This window comes from Phyllostomus discolor, chromosome 12 (genome assembly GCF_004126475.2).
Source record: "Phyllostomus discolor isolate MPI-MPIP mPhyDis1 chromosome 12, mPhyDis1.pri.v3, whole genome shotgun sequence".
NCBI lineage: Eukaryota > Metazoa > Chordata > Mammalia > Chiroptera > Phyllostomidae > Phyllostomus > Phyllostomus discolor.
In genome coordinates this window covers 43,331,531-43,348,658 of record NC_040914.2, presented here as the reverse complement: position 1 = coordinate 43,348,658, position 17,128 = coordinate 43,331,531, and the positions used below count along the sequence as shown (strand labels likewise).

General features: G+C 61.2%; 1 protein-coding gene across 5 annotated transcripts in view; it reads left to right on the top strand.

Annotated features, from left to right (window-relative positions):
* The window catches only part of CPEB1 (cytoplasmic polyadenylation element binding protein 1), a 47,435-nt gene that overhangs the window by 24,125 nt on the left and 6,182 nt on the right, over positions 1 to 17,128 (top strand). For 3 of the 5 annotated variants that reach the window (XM_036012342.1, XM_028502218.2, XM_036012343.1), the window contains exons 3-8: positions 1,743 to 1,931; positions 11,348 to 11,574; positions 13,341 to 13,593; positions 15,463 to 15,576; positions 15,695 to 15,799; positions 16,666 to 16,802. In XM_036012342.1, coding sequence (XP_035868235.1) covers positions 1,743 to 1,931; positions 11,348 to 11,574; positions 13,341 to 13,593; positions 15,463 to 15,576; positions 15,695 to 15,799; positions 16,666 to 16,802 — 1,025 coding nt within the window. The remainder of the gene's footprint in view (positions 1 to 1,742; positions 1,932 to 11,347; positions 11,575 to 13,340; positions 13,594 to 15,462; positions 15,577 to 15,694; positions 15,800 to 16,665; positions 16,803 to 17,128) is intronic. The other 2 variants (XM_036012344.1, XM_028502221.2) reach the window with 1 other exon arrangement.

The following is a 17,128-nucleotide window of genomic DNA, read 5'->3' as shown; positions in this document are numbered from 1 at the left end:
GCTTGGGGAAGGGTGGGCGTGGAGGGCAGGCTGGGTGGGGGCAGTGCGGCCCGTGCGCTGGGGAACCGAGGCCCTGACACAGACAGGCAGCCAGACGAGGACCGGGATGGATGACACAGCAGCACAGCTCTAAAAAAAACCCTCCCGGGAGGCGTCCCTCCCACAGGCGGGCTGTGCCCGCTGGGCTGAGGCCGGTGCCTGTGGACACGGGCCGAGCTGCAGGAGGCGCTGGCCAGCGTCCCTGTGTGACAGCATTGTGCCCCGCTCTGCCCCACTGGGGCCCTGTCACGGCAGGCGGCAGTCCCCGGTGAGCCTGCTCCCAGCACAGGGTCACTTCTGCCCCACGGGGAACAGCAGGGCGGGTGCTGCAGCCCGGGCCAGGGGTGCAGCCTGCCTGCTGGGGCTGGGATCTGGGCTGCCCCTCCTTTCTGAGGGGCGTGTGGGAGAAAGACTGGTGCAGAGAGGACATCGGTGAGGGGCAGTTGGAAGAGCTGACTTTGGTTGCTGGAGCTGTGGGTGGTCACAGACACAGGGCCTTGGCCCTGGCAGCACCCCTAATTCAAGGGGACCAGGCAGCTAAGGCATTCGGGGATGCTCACAGCCGGCAGGACAGCCCTCAGGCCCCCGGAAGGGCAGAGCTGGTGACCCGAGGGTCTGAGTGGGGCTTCTGTGGGGCGTAAGGCCACGTCTGAGACGGCTGCTCGCGTTCTGGTCTTTCAGACCTGGGGAGTGTTTCGTCTCTCTAGGCCTCCCGTTGCCGGGGGGAGGGAGTCGCGGGGCCTGATGCGTGTGTGCGCTCCTGCTGGATTGTCCTAGTCACGGCAGGTCTCCCTGGGCGTGGCATGTGGGCTGTGGGCTGTACCTCCAGCAGCCCCGAGACTCCCCTCCCACTGCCAGCGCTGACCCCTTTCCTCTCTGATGGGCGGCTCCAGACAGGAGCACCAGGTGTTGCTGCTGGGGTGCACGTGTTCAGTGTTTTCTGAAGGTTATCCCACCCTCTGTGGAAAACACTGCTGTGTCAGGGTGCTGCCCAGGGGCCTCGGGGAGCCCATGGGTCTTTGCTCGCAGGACCGCGGAGCTTTGCGTTGGGCTGCAAAACCAGGACTCGAGCAAGCAGCTGGAGAGAGTCCAGGACTAGAGTGTTTTTGGGTTTGGGGGTGGAGAGCGGAGGGAGGGAGCGGGAGGGGCAGGAGGGCAGCGCCACGAGCCAGCAGGCGCAGCTTTGGCTCTGCTGTCGGCAGGCGGCGAGGACCTCAGTCCTGCCTCAGGGCCACCGGGCCACCATTGCTGGAGACGGAGGGCGCTGCCTCGCAACCCTGACTTACCGGCGCCGCACCGGCTGTTCCGAGTAGCTGCCGTGCTGCCTTTTCCCTGGGAGGCGAGTCTCCTCCCCGCCGTCCCCTCCTGCTCCTCCCCGTGCTGTGAGGGATGATGCCGCTCGCTCTGCTGCACGGCTCAGCCGGCTGATGTCACTGGCAGCGGGAAGCATCAGCAGCCTGATCACATGCTGGCCAGTCTGTAATGCGGACGGGATGGGGTGTGTGCCTGGGGAGGGGGCTGCATGGCCGCTGCTCTTGCTCTAACGCCCCCAAAAGTGCAGAGGCAGCCGCCGCAGCATCCTGCCCGCTTGGGTGTCTGGTTCCTAAGCCTGGGGAAACTGTTATTAATAATATTTGTTGTTGATAACACCGGGGCGAACAGCCCTTAACTCTGGGGTTTTGCTGTCCTCCTGTCCGAAACAGACTTCCCGGACTCAGAAGAAACAGTCGCAAGCAGGATGCTTTTCCCCACCTCTGCGCAAGATTCTCCCCGGGGCCTCCCAGATGCAAATGACCTGTGCCTTGGCCTGCAGTCGCTCAGTCTCGCGGGCTGGGACCGACCCTGGAGCACCCAGGACTCCGATTCCTCAGCCCAGAGCAGCGCGCAGTCGGGTGAGTGCCAGAGAACGAGGCGGCGGGGGAGGGGGCGCCCGGCGGCCAGCGCCGATATCCACAGCAACAGTTGTTCCGCTCCCCTCTGCCTCCCCCACCCCTCCCCACGTACAACATGGAGCTGTTTTGCAAGAGATGGAAATGCTGGCCGTGAGCGTGCAGGACAGACGGTGGCTCGGAAGGGCAAGCACGGCTTCTCCGCTTCCCCTGACAAATCCCCAGAGTTGTTAGCCTGCCCCTGGGGTGGCCCTGAGAAAGGTCCCCAAGGTGACAGCCCGAGGCAGAAAAGATCCGGATAAACCCCCTGGTGCCCAGGCCTGTCTTAGAGATGATGAAGCAAAACACTTTTGGGTGGGGGAGGGGACTTCAGGGGCTGCCTACTGGACGCCCGGATTCTGTTTCTCAGTGGCCTTAAGGCTAGGGAGCTCTCGGGCAGGACGGGTGGTCCCTGAGTGGTGGCAAGTGAGCTGGGAAATCCTGGGCGATCGGAATTGGCTTAACCCCGGCTGAGAGCATCGATCCTGGAAGGGGGTGGGCAGGGCGAGCAGGGTGGAGTGGCTCTCGGCTACAGAGGCCCTTTTCCTTCCTTTGTGTTAAGGGTGACCCGGTGGGTGAAGGGAGGGCCACTCCCCTTCAGGAGTGATCGTCACCCGGAGGGATCTGATGGGGGCAAATCGAAGGGGCCCTGACCCCCTTGATCCGCTTCTGCCCAGACCTTCCCTCTGGTGGTTCAGGGGGGGAGGGGGTCACATGCAGGTCTTGGGTATTCGGGAGGAAATGGGAACTTAAGGAGTACTGTATAGGTGTACTTAGAATCTGCGTGTTTGGCTGTATGTGAGTTGTGCCTTAATAACAGATGTCTGTCGGCAGCAGCTACTTCAGGAGGACCGGTGGGTGGGGGTGGGGGGGCAGCCATTTGCTGTTGCTGCCGAAGGAGTCACGGAGCTGCCGCCACCTTTCCTGCCGCCCCGCTCCGGGCTCCGGCCCTGGCGCAGCCAGGTGCTGCCGTGCTGGTTTCTCTGGCCTCCACCCTCATTGGTGCAGGTCTTTTTTTAGAATACTTTGCAGAGCTTGGGACTGTTGTGTCTGCTGGCATTTTAATGCCCATTTATTTCAGTAAAATCCCATTGGATTGGGGGTCGGGGTTTGGGGTTTTTGAACTTGGTTGCAGGTGGGGACGAGCTTTGCTGTAACCACCTCTGGGTGGGAGCCCTGGCCTCCTGCCACCTTGGGCTCCCCCCGAGTCGGGGGTACAGGCCCCAGGGCAGCATGGTGTCAGTGGTATCTGGGCCTGCAGATCTCGGCTGGAGGCCGTGGTGGCTTCATTTGGGGGTGCTCTGAAGCCAGCCTGTGTGGCCTGCAAAGCTGACCTGGGCTCCGTCCCACCGTGTCTGAGCCACAGAAAGAGGAGCTCCCCTGGGAAACGGGCCTGTCTGTGGTGGCCAGTGTCGGACCGGGGCCCCGTCTTCGACGGGTGTCAGATTGGGGTGTGGCCCTCCCCTGGCTCTGGTTTGCCTCTGCTGCAAGGACCTTCCCAAGAGGTAATCACAGCGTGCAGATGTGCAGGAGGGCCTGTCTGGGGGCTGGGAGAGCTTGGCCTGAAAGTTGCTGTGAAATTAGGCTGTAAAAATAGCTTGGGATATTACTCAGCAATAAAAAAAGAGTGAAACCCTGCCATTTGCAACCACACGGACGGACTTGGAGCGTGTTATGCTCAGTGAAATAAGGCAGGCAGAGAAGGACGAATACCATATGATCCCTCTTGTAGGTGCACGCTAAAACACCACACAAACAGAACGGAGACTCGGACACGAAGGGCAGACGGACGGTTCCGGGTCGGGGGTGGGGAGTGGGTGGGAAAGGTAAGAGGCCTGAGAGGCCCAGACCCCCCGTTGTGGAGTCAGTCGCAGGGGCGTTGTGCACGGCCCCCGCAGTGCGGTCCGTGTTGCTGTCACAGCTGGGTGTACAGACACATGGGTCCCAGGCTCACCAAGGTGGTCATGTTGTAAGGTATGTAAATGTCGAACCACTGTGTTGTACACTTGAAACTAAAGTGTTGCATGGCAGCTACACTTTAATTAAAAAAATAGCTTAGGTCCAGCCTTAATTTCCCCAGCTTTGCCACCCCCAAAAGCCTGTGCTTGGAGCTGTCTCTGAAATGGGGGTGGGCTTCCTTCGCCACCTTCCATCTCAGGCTCTTGAGTGATACATGTTGGTGGGCTCTGTGCACCAGGGAGGGATTGTGGCGTGACCCTTGCGTTCGAAGGGGCCAGGGGGTGGCCCTGGCGGCGTGGCCTCGCTGCGGGCAGGGCCAGTGTGGGCACGTCCTTCTCTTTGAGGGGTGGAGACACACCGTTCTCAGTCCCCATGTTGTCCTTGGATTTCGGAGCTGTGGCGAGGGCCGTGTCCTCGTTTCCTGCGTCCTGGCCTTCTGAAAGCCCACGCAGGCGCCACCTCCTGCAGCGGGGTGCAGCCCTCCCACCCCCGGCTGCAGCAGGCGCCCTTGCCAGCTGTGCGGGAACATGCAGCCCACACTCCAGGGCCCACCCTGCCTTCCTGCGTGAGGCCCAGCTAGCTCCGTCTCTCCAGGGTGGCTCTGCCAGTCTGGGGTCGTCTTTGCAGGCAGCTGGCGCCCTGTGTGTGGCCTCTGTGTGGACTGAGTCCTTGGGCTCTGCCCCGTGACGTGGTGCCCAGGCAGCTGTGGCTTCCCCTCTGACCATCTGCTGGCACTCCAAGTGTCCGGCACTGTGCAGGGCAGCAGGTCGGGAGAGGGCTCTTGACTGAGAAATCTTGGCTAAATTCAGTCAGCAAACACCCAGCACTTGGTGTGTGCCGGGCACGGTGCTCTGGGCACTGGAGATAGCCACAGCAGAGAAAACCATCGCCCTTAACAGCCCCCCCCCCCCCCCCCACTGAGGGAGGCAGTGAGGAAGCGTACCAAATGCAGTGTGGGGGTTTGTGCAGTGGGGCTCTTTGCATTGGGGTGACCTTTCGCTCGGCGCTCTGCAGGAGACGGGTTCGCTCTCCCAGGGTGGGGCCTCCCCCGGGGTGGGGCCTCCCCCGGGGTGGGGCCTCCTGCTGCGTGGGTTTCGTGGGCCTCGCAGGCTGCAGTGCAGGCAGACCCTGCGGTGGACTCCGAGCTGGAGGCTGTGGTTGCAGGGCCAGTGCTGGTTCGGATGTGGCACTTCGTGTGGGGGTCCCTGCCTTCTAGACGGTGCGTGCCTCACGAGTGCTGTCCTCACTGTCCTGGAACGGGGTACCATGGCCGAACGCCAGCAGTATCGAGTGCTTCCTGTGCTGAGTACATCGTGTGACTGGGATGCTTCTCGGTCCTGGGAGACGGGTGCTGATGCTGGTTCCGTCCTGAGGACGAGGAAGCAGGCTCCCAAAGCAGCCCCACTGCCAGATTGTGGCCCAGATTCTGACCAGGTCTCGCTGGTTCCGAACTTGTTCAGCTTTCCGTTACACCTGTGTTCCCTCGAGCACAGCCCCAATGGCGGGGCAAGGACTCAGGGGAGGGGACCTCTGTGGATGACTCTGGGGCTCCCGAGCCAGAGGTGACGGTTGCCTCGGGGCCAGGGCCTGCGCCGGGCAGGTCTCAGCTCATCCACTGCCACCCGGGGGTTGGTCTTCCGGCCTCCCCCAGGGGACTCTGGCGTGTGGCAGAACTCGGCAGGAAGTGGAACCAGGACTCCTAGGGACACCTGGAACAGAAGCCCCGGGGGCAGACCAGACGCCAGGCTCGGGGTGCTGGAGGACGTGTCTGTCCTGTTTCCCCCACTCCCCAGAGCAGATCCCGGGGCGTAGCCTGCTCACTGTGTCTGGGCTCCACCCTGACTGCTGGGCAGGGGGTGCTGGGTCCCCTGTGTGGTGCCCCCTGGCTGCAGTGCAGGCTGGATGGTCCCGGACGAGAGGGGCAGGCATCCTCTGCATTTTGCTTCTGTAGATGCTGTGCTTCCAAAAAACCTTTCCAAAGCAGCATCCAAAATAGGGCTCTTCCCCTGTGTGGCATGGGCGTCCGGGCCCAAGGGTTCCTGCAAGTCGAGCCGGGCTGTGCAGCTCTCCGCCACCACACTCCAGCACACAGCATGGAGCCCAGTCGTGGCTGCCGGGTACGCAGTCAGGGCGTGAGTGACGGGTGCTGACCCCCTGCCAGTCCCGGTGGGTCTGAACCGCAGGCTTCAGACAGGGTCGCTCCGTGTGTTCTTCTGTGGGTGGGCAGGTTCTGCAGGGTCAGTGACTCCGCGTCCCCATGGCTCCCAGGGCCTGGCGGCCAGCTTGCAGGAAGTTGCAGCGTGCACTGAAGCCAGAGTCCTTGTGGTGGTGTCAGGTAGTCAGTCTGTGGAGGAGTCACTGTCCGCGCAGAGAAGGGAGGGGCTCCTGGGAACCCTGTGACAGTGGGGTCCCTCCCAGGTGGGGTGGGTGGCTGCGGGACATGTCGCTTCTTCTGTCAGGGAAACTTCCAGGGGTCGGGGTGAGGAGAAAGGCGGAGTCAGGGCCCATCCTGGACCTGCGGGACCCATGGTCAGGGCAGGGACATGAGACCGAGGAGCGCACCGAGCTGCAGGCTGGGTCTGGAACGAGTGCCCCCCCCCACCCCCCAACCTCTGTGCCTTCAGGTCCATCTTGGACCCACAGCCTAGCACCAAGGGTCGGGGAGGGGGGAAGGGCTCAGGGGACGCAGCCTTCTGTCTCAGGGTGGGACTCCCAGCTCGTGTCTGCGTTTCTCCCGCGACTTCTGTTACGTAGCAAGAGTCTGACTGTGTGTTTGGGGCCTCGCCTGCTGGGCTGAGCTCAGGCTCTGACTGTGTTCCACGCAGTCCTCTGTCCAGCACAAAGCTCCCACTGCCATCGCTGCTGCCGCCACCGTCAGACCCGGGGTGCCTTTGTCCTCTTGGGCCAGGCTTCAGAAAATTCCACGGTGACTCAGCTGTGAAGCCCACAGGAGCTGGCATAGAAGGGTGACAGTGGAGAAAGCTAACAGTCGGTCTAAAAATATGACTGCGGATTGGGTCTCTTGCGCCCGCTGAGGGAGCGCTAACGAGTGAGCCCTCTGCCAGGCCCTCTCTCCCGTGACCGCCGAGAGCTGACCGTGGAAGTGCCGTCCCGGCCAGCCCAGGAGTGGGCAGGGGTCACTATGCACTCAGCCAGCAGGGCGGGGGGCACTTGGTGAACCTCTGACTTTCTGTCTGTGACCCTGAACTGTGCAGGTCAGGACAGGAGCCGAGCAGGGGTGACTGTGGGACCTTGGCCTTGACGGAGTGAGCTCTGTGCCCCGTGCCGGGGAGCGGAGTTTGAGAGAGTCACTGGCCTGCAGCACAGGGACCTGTCGTTTCCAGAGGGTTTTAGGTTCCGTGGCTTATGGAGAGTGCCTTTGCCGTCCGGTCGGCCCCCCTTCCAGTTAGGGAGAAGGGACCTGCCGAGGACCGGCTGCTTTGTGTCTTCCCTCCTGACCTACAGCTCGTGGGGGTCAGGGCTGCTCGCTCAGCACACGTGCAACAGGGGTGGGGCTCCTCTGTGGGCTGGGCTGGGGGCAAGGGGGCTCCGTCTCTTGAAAGGGGGCCCCTCCCTGGGACCCCGCTGTCTCCGCGGCTTTCCCTCCCTTTGGCCGGTGGATACCCAGAGCACCGCCTGGCCAGGCCCTGTGTGCTGGCAGCCTGCGGAGGGACAGAAATACGTCACTGTAGGGCACTCGACCACGGGTGACAGTCTCCAGAAACTCAGCTTCTTCCGAGGTTGAAGGGGCTGTCAAACCCCCTGGGAAACCCCAGGCATCTGGAGACTGGGGTTTCTTGTCTTCCCTGTGTTTCCTAGTCACGCTCCTGCCATAGCCTTGGCCCCTTCCAGTTTCATCTTTGCAGGACACACATGCACGGCGGTGCTGACGTGGCCCAGGTGTGGAGATTCTGGGCACCCTGCTCTACACGCTAGCCAGGTGACATTGCCCCTTCCAGGCCGTCACCGCCAGCCCGTGCCCCCATTGCCCTGTGTGGTCGGCAGAGCTCCCTGAGGCCCTGCGCCCGCTCCCTGAGCCTGAATGCACAGGTGGTGTCGGGGCTGGGAGGGCCCCGGATGGTTCTGGGGAGGGCTGGGCAGGGAGGGTGACTCTGCAGCCTGCACCTGCACACGTTCAGTCCTCCTCGAAGGAGGTGTGTGAGACCAGGGGCCGGGCACGGGGCCGGGCGGCTCTCAGTCTCTGTGTTGGCGGTAGGCTGGGCAGGGGTAAGCCGAGGGATTTTCCCCAGCTCTGAGTCGCTTGGAAGTCGGCATCGCGTCCTCCGATGGGGGAGCAGTGATGGGAAGGGTGTGGCCTCAGTGAGCGTTCTGGCTCTAAGGCCCAGGGGACAGCCGCTTTCGGTACGTCCAGCAAACACGGTCCCTGCTCTGCGGTAGGTGTGGAGCCAGGTGCTGTCAGGTGGGGCGTGGGCACGGACGCTGAGCGTGCACTCCGCCGAGCAGGCAGAGCCACGTGTGCATGTGCCTGCAGATGCCTGTACGGGTCTGCCTGAACAGCTTGTTTAGGAGGAGGTGCTTTCTTCCTCCAGACAGAGACTCCAGAGCTACCGGGTACCGTTTTTTCCTCTGGGGAGTCTAGCCCCTCTCACTTATGCTCTGCTGAGATCAATTGCCTCAAAAAAGGCAGAGAATCAAATGGGAATTGACTAGTTTTCTTTCCTGTCATTTAAAAAAAAAAACAAAAAAAACGTTTTCTGGGAAATAATTTCAAACTTTCGGAATTTACAGATACGAAACAACTCACGCAGAGGATTCTGGTATTGCCCTTTATCCGATTCCCCCGTTGCGGACTTGCCCCCCGTCATCACTCACATTCCCTCTGCAGGGTGGGGCTGGGGCAGGTTTGCCGTTGTGAGCACGCAAAACAGTTTATTCTTGTGTTGTTATTTATTGATTATTGTAGTGTTTTCCATACGAACCACTGTAAACCACCTTTGCTCCACCCTGGGTCTATATATGTAACTTCTGAACCATTAAGAATAAGGATAGTCTCACATGGATACACAGCAAAGTGGCTGTCTGCCTCTCCCCCCTCTCGTCTGTCCCCCAGCCCCGCCCAGTGCTTTCAGAGTTCCCACGTGGGTTCCTCTCCTCATCGTGGGGAGCAGTTGCATTCGTGCCGTCTGGGCTGTGCTTAAATAACCCACGGTTTCTAAGTCGAGGGAAATAATTGGACATGAAAGGATTTTGGGGGGTGGTAAAGGGGACCGGTAAGGAGCTTGAAGTAGCAAGGCTCAGGATTTTCTGGTTCAGTGCTTCTCAAACTTTAATGTGCACACGGTCTCCTGGGGATCTGTTAAAATGCAGGTTCTGATTGAGTAGGTCTGGAGCGGGGCCCACGGTGCATCTTTAATGAGTTCCCACAGCAGCCGGGCCCCAGAGAAGTGTTCAGACCCGGATGATGGAGTTCCCAAGGCACGGACCCCGGGGAGCTGAGAGAGCTTGTCTGTAGATGATGGTCAAGGACGTGAAGACGAGGCGAGGTAGAATTTGGGTATTTAAAAAAATGAGATGCTCATGAAAGGTGCAAGGCTTGGAATCGGAAAGAATTGGGTCCCACTCTGTCACTCACTAGCTGTTACTCACACAAACACTTGCTCTTCGAGCCTTGGGTTCCCTTTGTTGAGATGGGGTGACAACACCCCTTGTTAGGGTTCCGTGAAGGGTACTTAACCGGGAGCTGCTGTCGGCGAGGGCAGGAGCATGATGGGACGTGGGGCACAGGAGAGCCCACGACCCCCTGTGCACCGAGAGCACGCAAGGACGCGGAGGTCGGTGGCCCGCGTGGACCGTCCTGCCTTTCTCTTCTTGGGTGGGCCTGTCATCAGACTGGGAGACGTGGTGGAGGTCATTCCTGGCTTTGGCACGGGGCTCTGACAGAGCCTCGAGATTTCTGTGTGGGCGTGACAGAAATACATCAAAACTGCAGGTGGTTCGATGGCTTCGTGGCTGGTAGGGCAGGTGTCCCAGCAGAGGGAACACAGATCGGGGACTGAGGAAAGTGGTCCGCCGCGGCACCCATATTGCTTTTTGACTTTTCCAGGCGTACTTTTTTTTTTAAACCTTGGGTGAAGGTGTAGCTCCAGCCCACGCTGATCGTCCGCAAGCCCTTTGGGCCGCTGCCGAGGGTGGGTGGGTGTGCCTGCTGCTCTGTGCTGGGTTTCCCCTGACGACGCTGGAAGGTTAGCGCACTGTCCTTTACCATGTCCGTCTCTGGCGAGTGCTCCTCCGGCCTCGCAGGACGCCACTTTGTCGAGCGGGGGCCACGCATTCTCCCCCAGTCCTCCTCCTCCGAAGGTCTCAGTGTCTGTTCTTGTGTATCTGTTTCAGCCTCAAGCTCGGTGACCACCGTGCACTCCTTTATGCCCGTGTGGGCAACCTGTCCAGTATTTCACAGTCCACACAGCCCCCTTCAGCCACCTGAGGTCACGCACCCTGGGTCTTCCTCCTGTCCGTCCTGCCTGCCCCTGCGTTCCTCTTGCAGTCAGCAGCCCCCGGGAACGGCCGGTTTTCCGTTTGCTTCCTGTCTGCTGACACTGCCTGTCTTTCCCTGACAACACACAGCCCGTCCTTCACCTGTCCTGGGCTCCGCTTCAGTCTTCCTTGACGTTTCTCTCTCTCTCTCTCTCTCTCTCTCTCTCTCTCTCTCTCTCTCACACACACACACACACACATACACACACACACATTGCCTGCCTGCTGAGTGGCCCCCCCACCCCCTGGCGGTGTGGCAAAATAGTTGTATTCCACCCAAGAGACCGCGACAGAGCAGGGATGTGCCGAGCTCCCCTGAGCACACGGTCCACTGCGGAGGGTCAGGCCGAGGCTTCATCCCAGGTTTGTCTGAAGCCAGAGCGGCTCATCCAGACTGTCCCTCTGCTTCCATCCCGAAGGATCGAGGTTTGGGGTGCCCTGCTTAAAGGGACTCTCAGATGAGAGGCGTGTGCGTGCTGTGCCAGACCTCGGGGGTACAGGGGGAGAACAGTGGGGGGTTCTGATGAACCCATTGGCCGGCAGGGAGGAGGGTGTGTCTCCGATGGCACCCTGGGCGTGTGTCTCCAGGTGTTAATGGCACCTGTGACCGGTCCCTGATGGCACAGGTTCCCACATGCTGGCACTGACCCTGAAGCCCGGTGTCAGAGAGCAGGAGGCTTGTTCCTTCCGTTGCAGCAGGGCCTCTGGTCTGTCTTCAGAAAGTTGCCCGGTAACTGCCCTCGTGGCCCCAGGTGGCCGGTGTGGGTACCGGGTGTGCCTCTGCACATTGTACTCAAACCGGGGTCCTGGGGCGGTTCAGGGGCCGTGCCTCGGCCCGTCCTGTTGGGTGGCTGTGGGAGGAGAGGGAAGGGCTGTGGGCCAGGAAGAAATGAGAGGGGTCGTGAGACTTTTTCTTTCCTTCCTAGTACTGAGCATGCTCCACAACCCGCTGGGCAATGTCCTGGGGAAGTCCCCCTTGGGCTTCCTGCCGCTGGACCCCCTGGGAGCTGACGTGGTGGACAAGTTCCCGGCGCCCTCAGTCAGAAGCTCCCGCCTGGACACGCGGCCCATCCTGGACTCCCGTTCCAGTAGCCCCTCCGACTCAGACACCAGTGGCTTCAGCTCGGGATCGGACCACCTCTCTGACTTGATCGTATGTAGCTCGTCGGGGGTGAGCCGTGGGCACGCGTCCCTCGAGCACAGACCCGGAGGGTAGGGGCCGCCGTGGGCACAGGCAGAGCCGCTCGCCTCAGCAGAGTAGGGGTGCGCCGTGAGCAGTGAGGACGGTTTCCGAGCTCCTCCAGGAGCTGTTGCTGGCTGACCATCGTCCCAGAGCGGACATGGGAGTCCTCGCAGCACTCTCCTTCCTGACCGACACGGGTTTTCTTTCGCCTTTAAGCAGTGTCATTGTTTGTGTGCTCTTGCGTGTGGGATCTCGACATTTTTAAGCGATGATTTAAACAACCCCATGTGAGCACACCAGTTGGCGCGCCCCGGGTGTCAGGTTGTTTTACAGACTGAGACTGGGCCCTGCCCCAGCAAAGGGACGTTTGCTCGCTTTCCTGGGAGACTTGCTCTGTCCTGGCGGTCTGCAGCCAGACCCTGGGATCGGCACGCCTGCCTGTCGTCCGCAGGGCCCGGGTCTGAGGCCAGATCTGACTGGCTCCGGCTCCCGAGTCCCTCCTCTGGCCCACGCCGGCTCTCAGCTGGGGGCCACTGTAGCTCTGGGAGCTGTTGCCTCCGGGTTAATCTGCACGCACACTCCTCACTCCTCACACACAGCCCGGGGAGCCGGCGCACTGCCGCTGCCGGGCGGAGCTGGACAGGGGGTCAGAGCAGATGCAAACGGGGCTACCAGGAGAAGGCATAGGCGGCTGCGAGGAACCATCCCGCAGTGAAGTGCAGCGTCAGGTGCCTCCTCCTCCCGGCCTTGCTTCTCCCCAGCCCCCTGGGCGCACTGTTCTGTGACAGGGAGGGCTGCTTCTCCCCTGTGCCCAGGACTGGCAACCGTGGTGGTGGTGACAGTGTCCCTTTCCTAGCACGACCCGTCGCACCCACCTCGTCCCTGTCAGCTGACCCAGGGTGTGAGTGGGGACCAGGCGCTTTGCTCCCCATGGCTTCCTCCCCCCGTGGTGGAGTGAGATGAGGTGCTCCTGCCTGTGTCCCAGGCGGTGGGGCTCAGCCCTGGGAGTGGGCCTCTGGAAGCTCTCCCGTTTCGGGGGTTTGTCTGAAGAGCTTTCTCAGAGAGCCTCGCCCCGGGGGGGGGCGCGGGTGAAGGGGTTTGGACAGGCGGCTCACAGACGCAGAACCAGAGGCAGTGTTTGGACTTGGGTTCTGTTGAACAATTATTTTACATTGGTTTTTTTTTTCTTTTTTGGTGATGTGATATCGTTTACCCACCTAAATTGGTGCAGTTTAAAGCCTGGGCGCAGCCTGTAGTGAAATGCTCTGACACAATTCTGATAGAACCCCTCCCATCCACCCCCCTGCACACACACACACACACACACACACACACATGGCATTTTGACATTCCAGACCTAGGAATCTGACCAAAGAAAACACAAAATGTGAAGAGGCTTCATTTTAGAGTGTTTATAATCCTGAAAAGTCAGCGAGTATCTCAATGTTCAGCAATACAAGAATAGTTCAGGGAGATGTAGCTTGTTCCCGAAATAGAGGATCATAAATTAATTAACAACGTTATGAAGACTGTCGGGCAGAGCGAAAAAAAAAAGTGTTGACTTGGGGAGAAAAGCCTCTGTTTAAATTATAGTAGGACAAGTAATTTTAAAAATGCTTAGGAGGGAAGCCTGAAAGAAAATATACCAGATGCGTGATAGTATTTTTCATAGCGTGATCGTCACAGTTACTACAAGACCGTCCTTTAAAACCCATGTCTCCCTCCTTCCTCCCCAGTCAAGCCTCCGCATCTCCCCGCCGCTGCCCTTCCTGTCTCTGACAGGGGGTGGCCCCAGGGAGTCTTTAAAGATGGGGGTTGGGTCCCGGATGGACCAAGAGCAAGCCGCTCTCGCCGCAGTCACTCCTTCCCCGACCAGCGCGTCCAAGAGATGGCCAGGGGCTTCCGTGTGGCCGTCCTGGGACCTCCTGGAAGCCCCCAAAGACCCCTTCAGCATTGAGAGAGAGGCCAGGCTGCACCGGCAGGCCGCAGGTGAGTGGGCGGTGGGCAGGCTAGGGCGCGAGGCCTCCTCCTGGGAGCAGGGGGAGCAGCCGTGGGTCACAGGCGGGGAGCTGTCTGTGAAGAGGAGGTCTGGGCTTCGTGGTGAGGCCTCTGGGTCTGCTCTGCCCTGCGGCGTGAGTGCTGACAGGGACAAAGTCGGGGCTTCTGCCAGGCGAGCAGAGGGGGAGGCGGCAGAGACCCTGGGGCGCAGGGCTGTGCCCGTGAGGCCTGGATCCATCTCAGTCGGGCTCCTCCACGTGGAGCTGCCCCTTTTATCCCCTCACGGACGGATCGATGGCGTCTTCAGGAGGAACCCAGACGTGAGGCTCAGAGTTCCTCTGCCTTCCCCCTTCCCCCTTCCCCCTTCCGGCTCTGAGCCCCGTCGGACACCCCCCGCTGGATGGAGCTTTCCTCCCCGACGCTTCCTGTCTGGTAGACCCAGGGTGCCCCGGGTGGGCGGCCCCCCGGTGTCCTGGTCTCCCAGACCCCTGGGTTCGATCATTCACGTGATCTCCAGATTTGCTGTCCATCTCACACCAGTGCTCGGAAGTCAGTGGGCTGTGGGGTCGTCATTTACTAAGACTCTGGGGGCGTCCCCGACTGCGGTTCTGGGTGCTGGAGTTGGCGCCGGGTCGGCGCTGTGCGCCTCCGTCCTCCGTGCCTCCAGGGCTGGGCCTGACCTCCCCTGCCCTGAGCGCAGTGGCCCTGTTTACCTAACGGCCTTGGTGGCCGTCTCCGCACTTTCTCCAGTGCCGTTGTTTTCCTGGGTGGTGACATGGCCACACCTTTGGACAAGGCCATTACCTCGACTTCTGTTTCTGTTCGGAAAATACTGCTGACGGTGCCTGGGTTCCCGCTCTAGCTGCACACCGGGCCGGGCTGCTCAGGGCGTGGCTTCCGTGCCATCGCCCTGAGCGACCGGGACGGCCATTTCCACACCCCCTGCCCCGGTGCTGAAGGCGGGAGCACAGCGGGCGAGGCCTGGCCCTCCCCACGCAGTCAGTCTCTGGTCTGGAACAGCACAGACCAAGTGGGGGCAGGACGAAGGACTGACAGAGGCTGAGGTGGTCCCCAAGAAGAGAGAGGCCTCTGGAAATGGTCAGGGCCAAACAGAGGGGCAGTCCCACTCCCTGCAGCGGCCAGGGCTTCTCGACAGGGAGTTTGAGTCAGAGTCAGAAGAGCCTCGCGGTGGGTCCCCCCAGCCTGTCTTCGGGGGTGGAAGGATGCCAAGGGGTCGAGGGGGAAGCCCTTGTCACACGGAAGGGCCAGTGCCGGCCTGGCACCACACAGGTGGCTCTGGGACAGTGGGGCACGGCCCTGACTCGGGGACATTGGTGGCGCTCTTGTGGGGTTGCCCCTGGTGGGTTCTGTTGGCAGTGTGCTAACTCCTGGGACCGACGAGTCCGGAGCAGAGACTGGGGAAGGAGAGCCCAGTGTTCCTTGCTGGGGCATTGGGGGTGATGCCCTTCTGGGCCAGTCAGCCTTTGGGACGATGCTGTGTACAAAATCGTTCTGTTTGTGTTCACGTCATTTTAATTTAAGTCTGTTGGTCTTCTAAGCAGAGACTAGATGTAACTGCTTTGTGGTTAAAGAACCAGTTACACATTTGAAGATAGCTCGCTCGGGGACCATCTGTGCTCTGCACGATTCTCGGGGTTCGTGGAGGAAGAACTAGTGAATGAGCATCATCAGGCTGGCGGGGCGTAGGTTTCCCTGCCTTGTGGAATGGTCATGGGCGTTCTCCCAGCAGCCAGCTGCGACCGGGCCTGTCCAGTCCTTCCCAGACAACTTCATGCGGAGCAGGGCGGTGCCTTTGCTGGGTTTCTGACCCCGTTTCTCTCTCCCTCTCTCCCACCGCAGCCGTGAACGAAGCCACCTGTACCTGGAGTGGTCAGCTTCCTCCACGGAACTACAAGAACCCCATCTATTCTTGCAAAGTGTTCCTAGGAGGTGTTCCTTGGGATATCACGGAGGGTGAGCTGCCTGAGCCCTCCCGCTCCAGGCTTTGCAGGGAGGGGCGTCTTTCGGGATCAGGGAGCGTCCGGGGGCGGGTGTGCCGCAGCTCCCGCCGTTCTGGCCCATCTCTCCGCAGCTGGATTGATTAACACCTTCCGTGTTTTCGGCGCTCTGAGTGTGGAGTGGCCTGGTAAGGACGGCAAGCACCCCCGGTGTCCTCCCAAAGGTAATATGCCTAAAGGTAATACAGACATGGTAGGAGCTCTTTTCTTCCCCCCTAGCACCTAACCGCACTGAGGTGTCGCCGCTGCATGCCGGACCGTGGTTGAGCACTCAGAGCACGCGATCTCAGTCCCCGCCCTCCCTCCCACCGCACGACCCTCTGTCTCCTCCCAGCTAACCGTCCGTCCGTCTGTCCGTCCCAACTCACCCACAGTGGGAGCTGCCCCGACACCCCTGAGGGGGACTTCCTTGTGCACTCCCCCCAGGCCGGGCCCAGTGGCCTTTTTCCTCTGGAAACGGGGTGTTTGGAAGACTTTCCTTCGCCCGCCTCCCCTGCCCAGTCGTGTTGTCGCCCGACCCAGTTCCGAGATCCCTCTGGGGTTGGCAGGAACGAGGCCCCAGCCTCTGATTCCTCAGCCGTCTGAAATGAGATCCCCTCCCTGTAGGAAGGAGCAGGTGCTATTTTCACCCTGCACCGCCTTCGCTGGAAATGTGCCGAGGAACTGGACCAGTGGTCTAACTAGGCTTTTAGAGCAGAGCCCCCCACACCCCTGCCCCCAGGCAGCCCGCAGACCTGCCCTCCCTCAGGCCGGGAAGTGTGGCTTGCCGGACCCCCACGGCGTCCCGCGTAGAGAGCCGTGTGCTCTGACGGGCCCGTGTCCTGCCAGTCCCCTCCCCGCTTAGCTGGGAGAGGGACACGTCTCCCTCCCTGGCCTGGGCAGTGGGCAGAGCAGGGGCTCCGTTCACAAGACCCCTCAGGGGTAGGACAGGACTGCGTCTTACACACGAGGGCGTTTCTCCCGGGAGACCCTCCCGGCTGCAGAACGAAGGCCGAGGAGGGGCCACCTAGGGGTTGTGATGCCGTTTCTCCTTCGTTGGGAACAGGGTACGTGTACCTGGTCTTCGAGCAGGAGAAGTCCGTCCGGGCTTTGCTGCAGGCTTGCTCCCACGACCCGCTGAGCCCGGACGGCCTGAGCGAGTACTACTTCAAGATGGCCAGCCGCAGGATGCGCTGCAAGGAGGTGAGCCGGCGCCACGGCCTCTCTGGGCTGCGGCAGCTGACCGCGAGGCCACAGGCTTCCTCAGGCGGCGGGGCGGGTGTGGGGGGCTCTCGGGCCGCAGGCGAGGGTTGCTGCTGAGGCAAGAGGGCCCCTCCGCCCCCCTCACGGCAGACGTAACCAATATTCTTGATCACGTCAACAGCCAAAAACAAGCAGTCTTTGGGCCTCAGTGGTGTGCGCGCTCCTGCCCAGGGAAGTCGCTGTCTCTCAGCCCCCTCCCCGTCCGTGGGGGCAGCTCTGAGCCACTTCCACCTGTGGTCGCCGCCTCCCCCTCCCTTCCAGGCAGG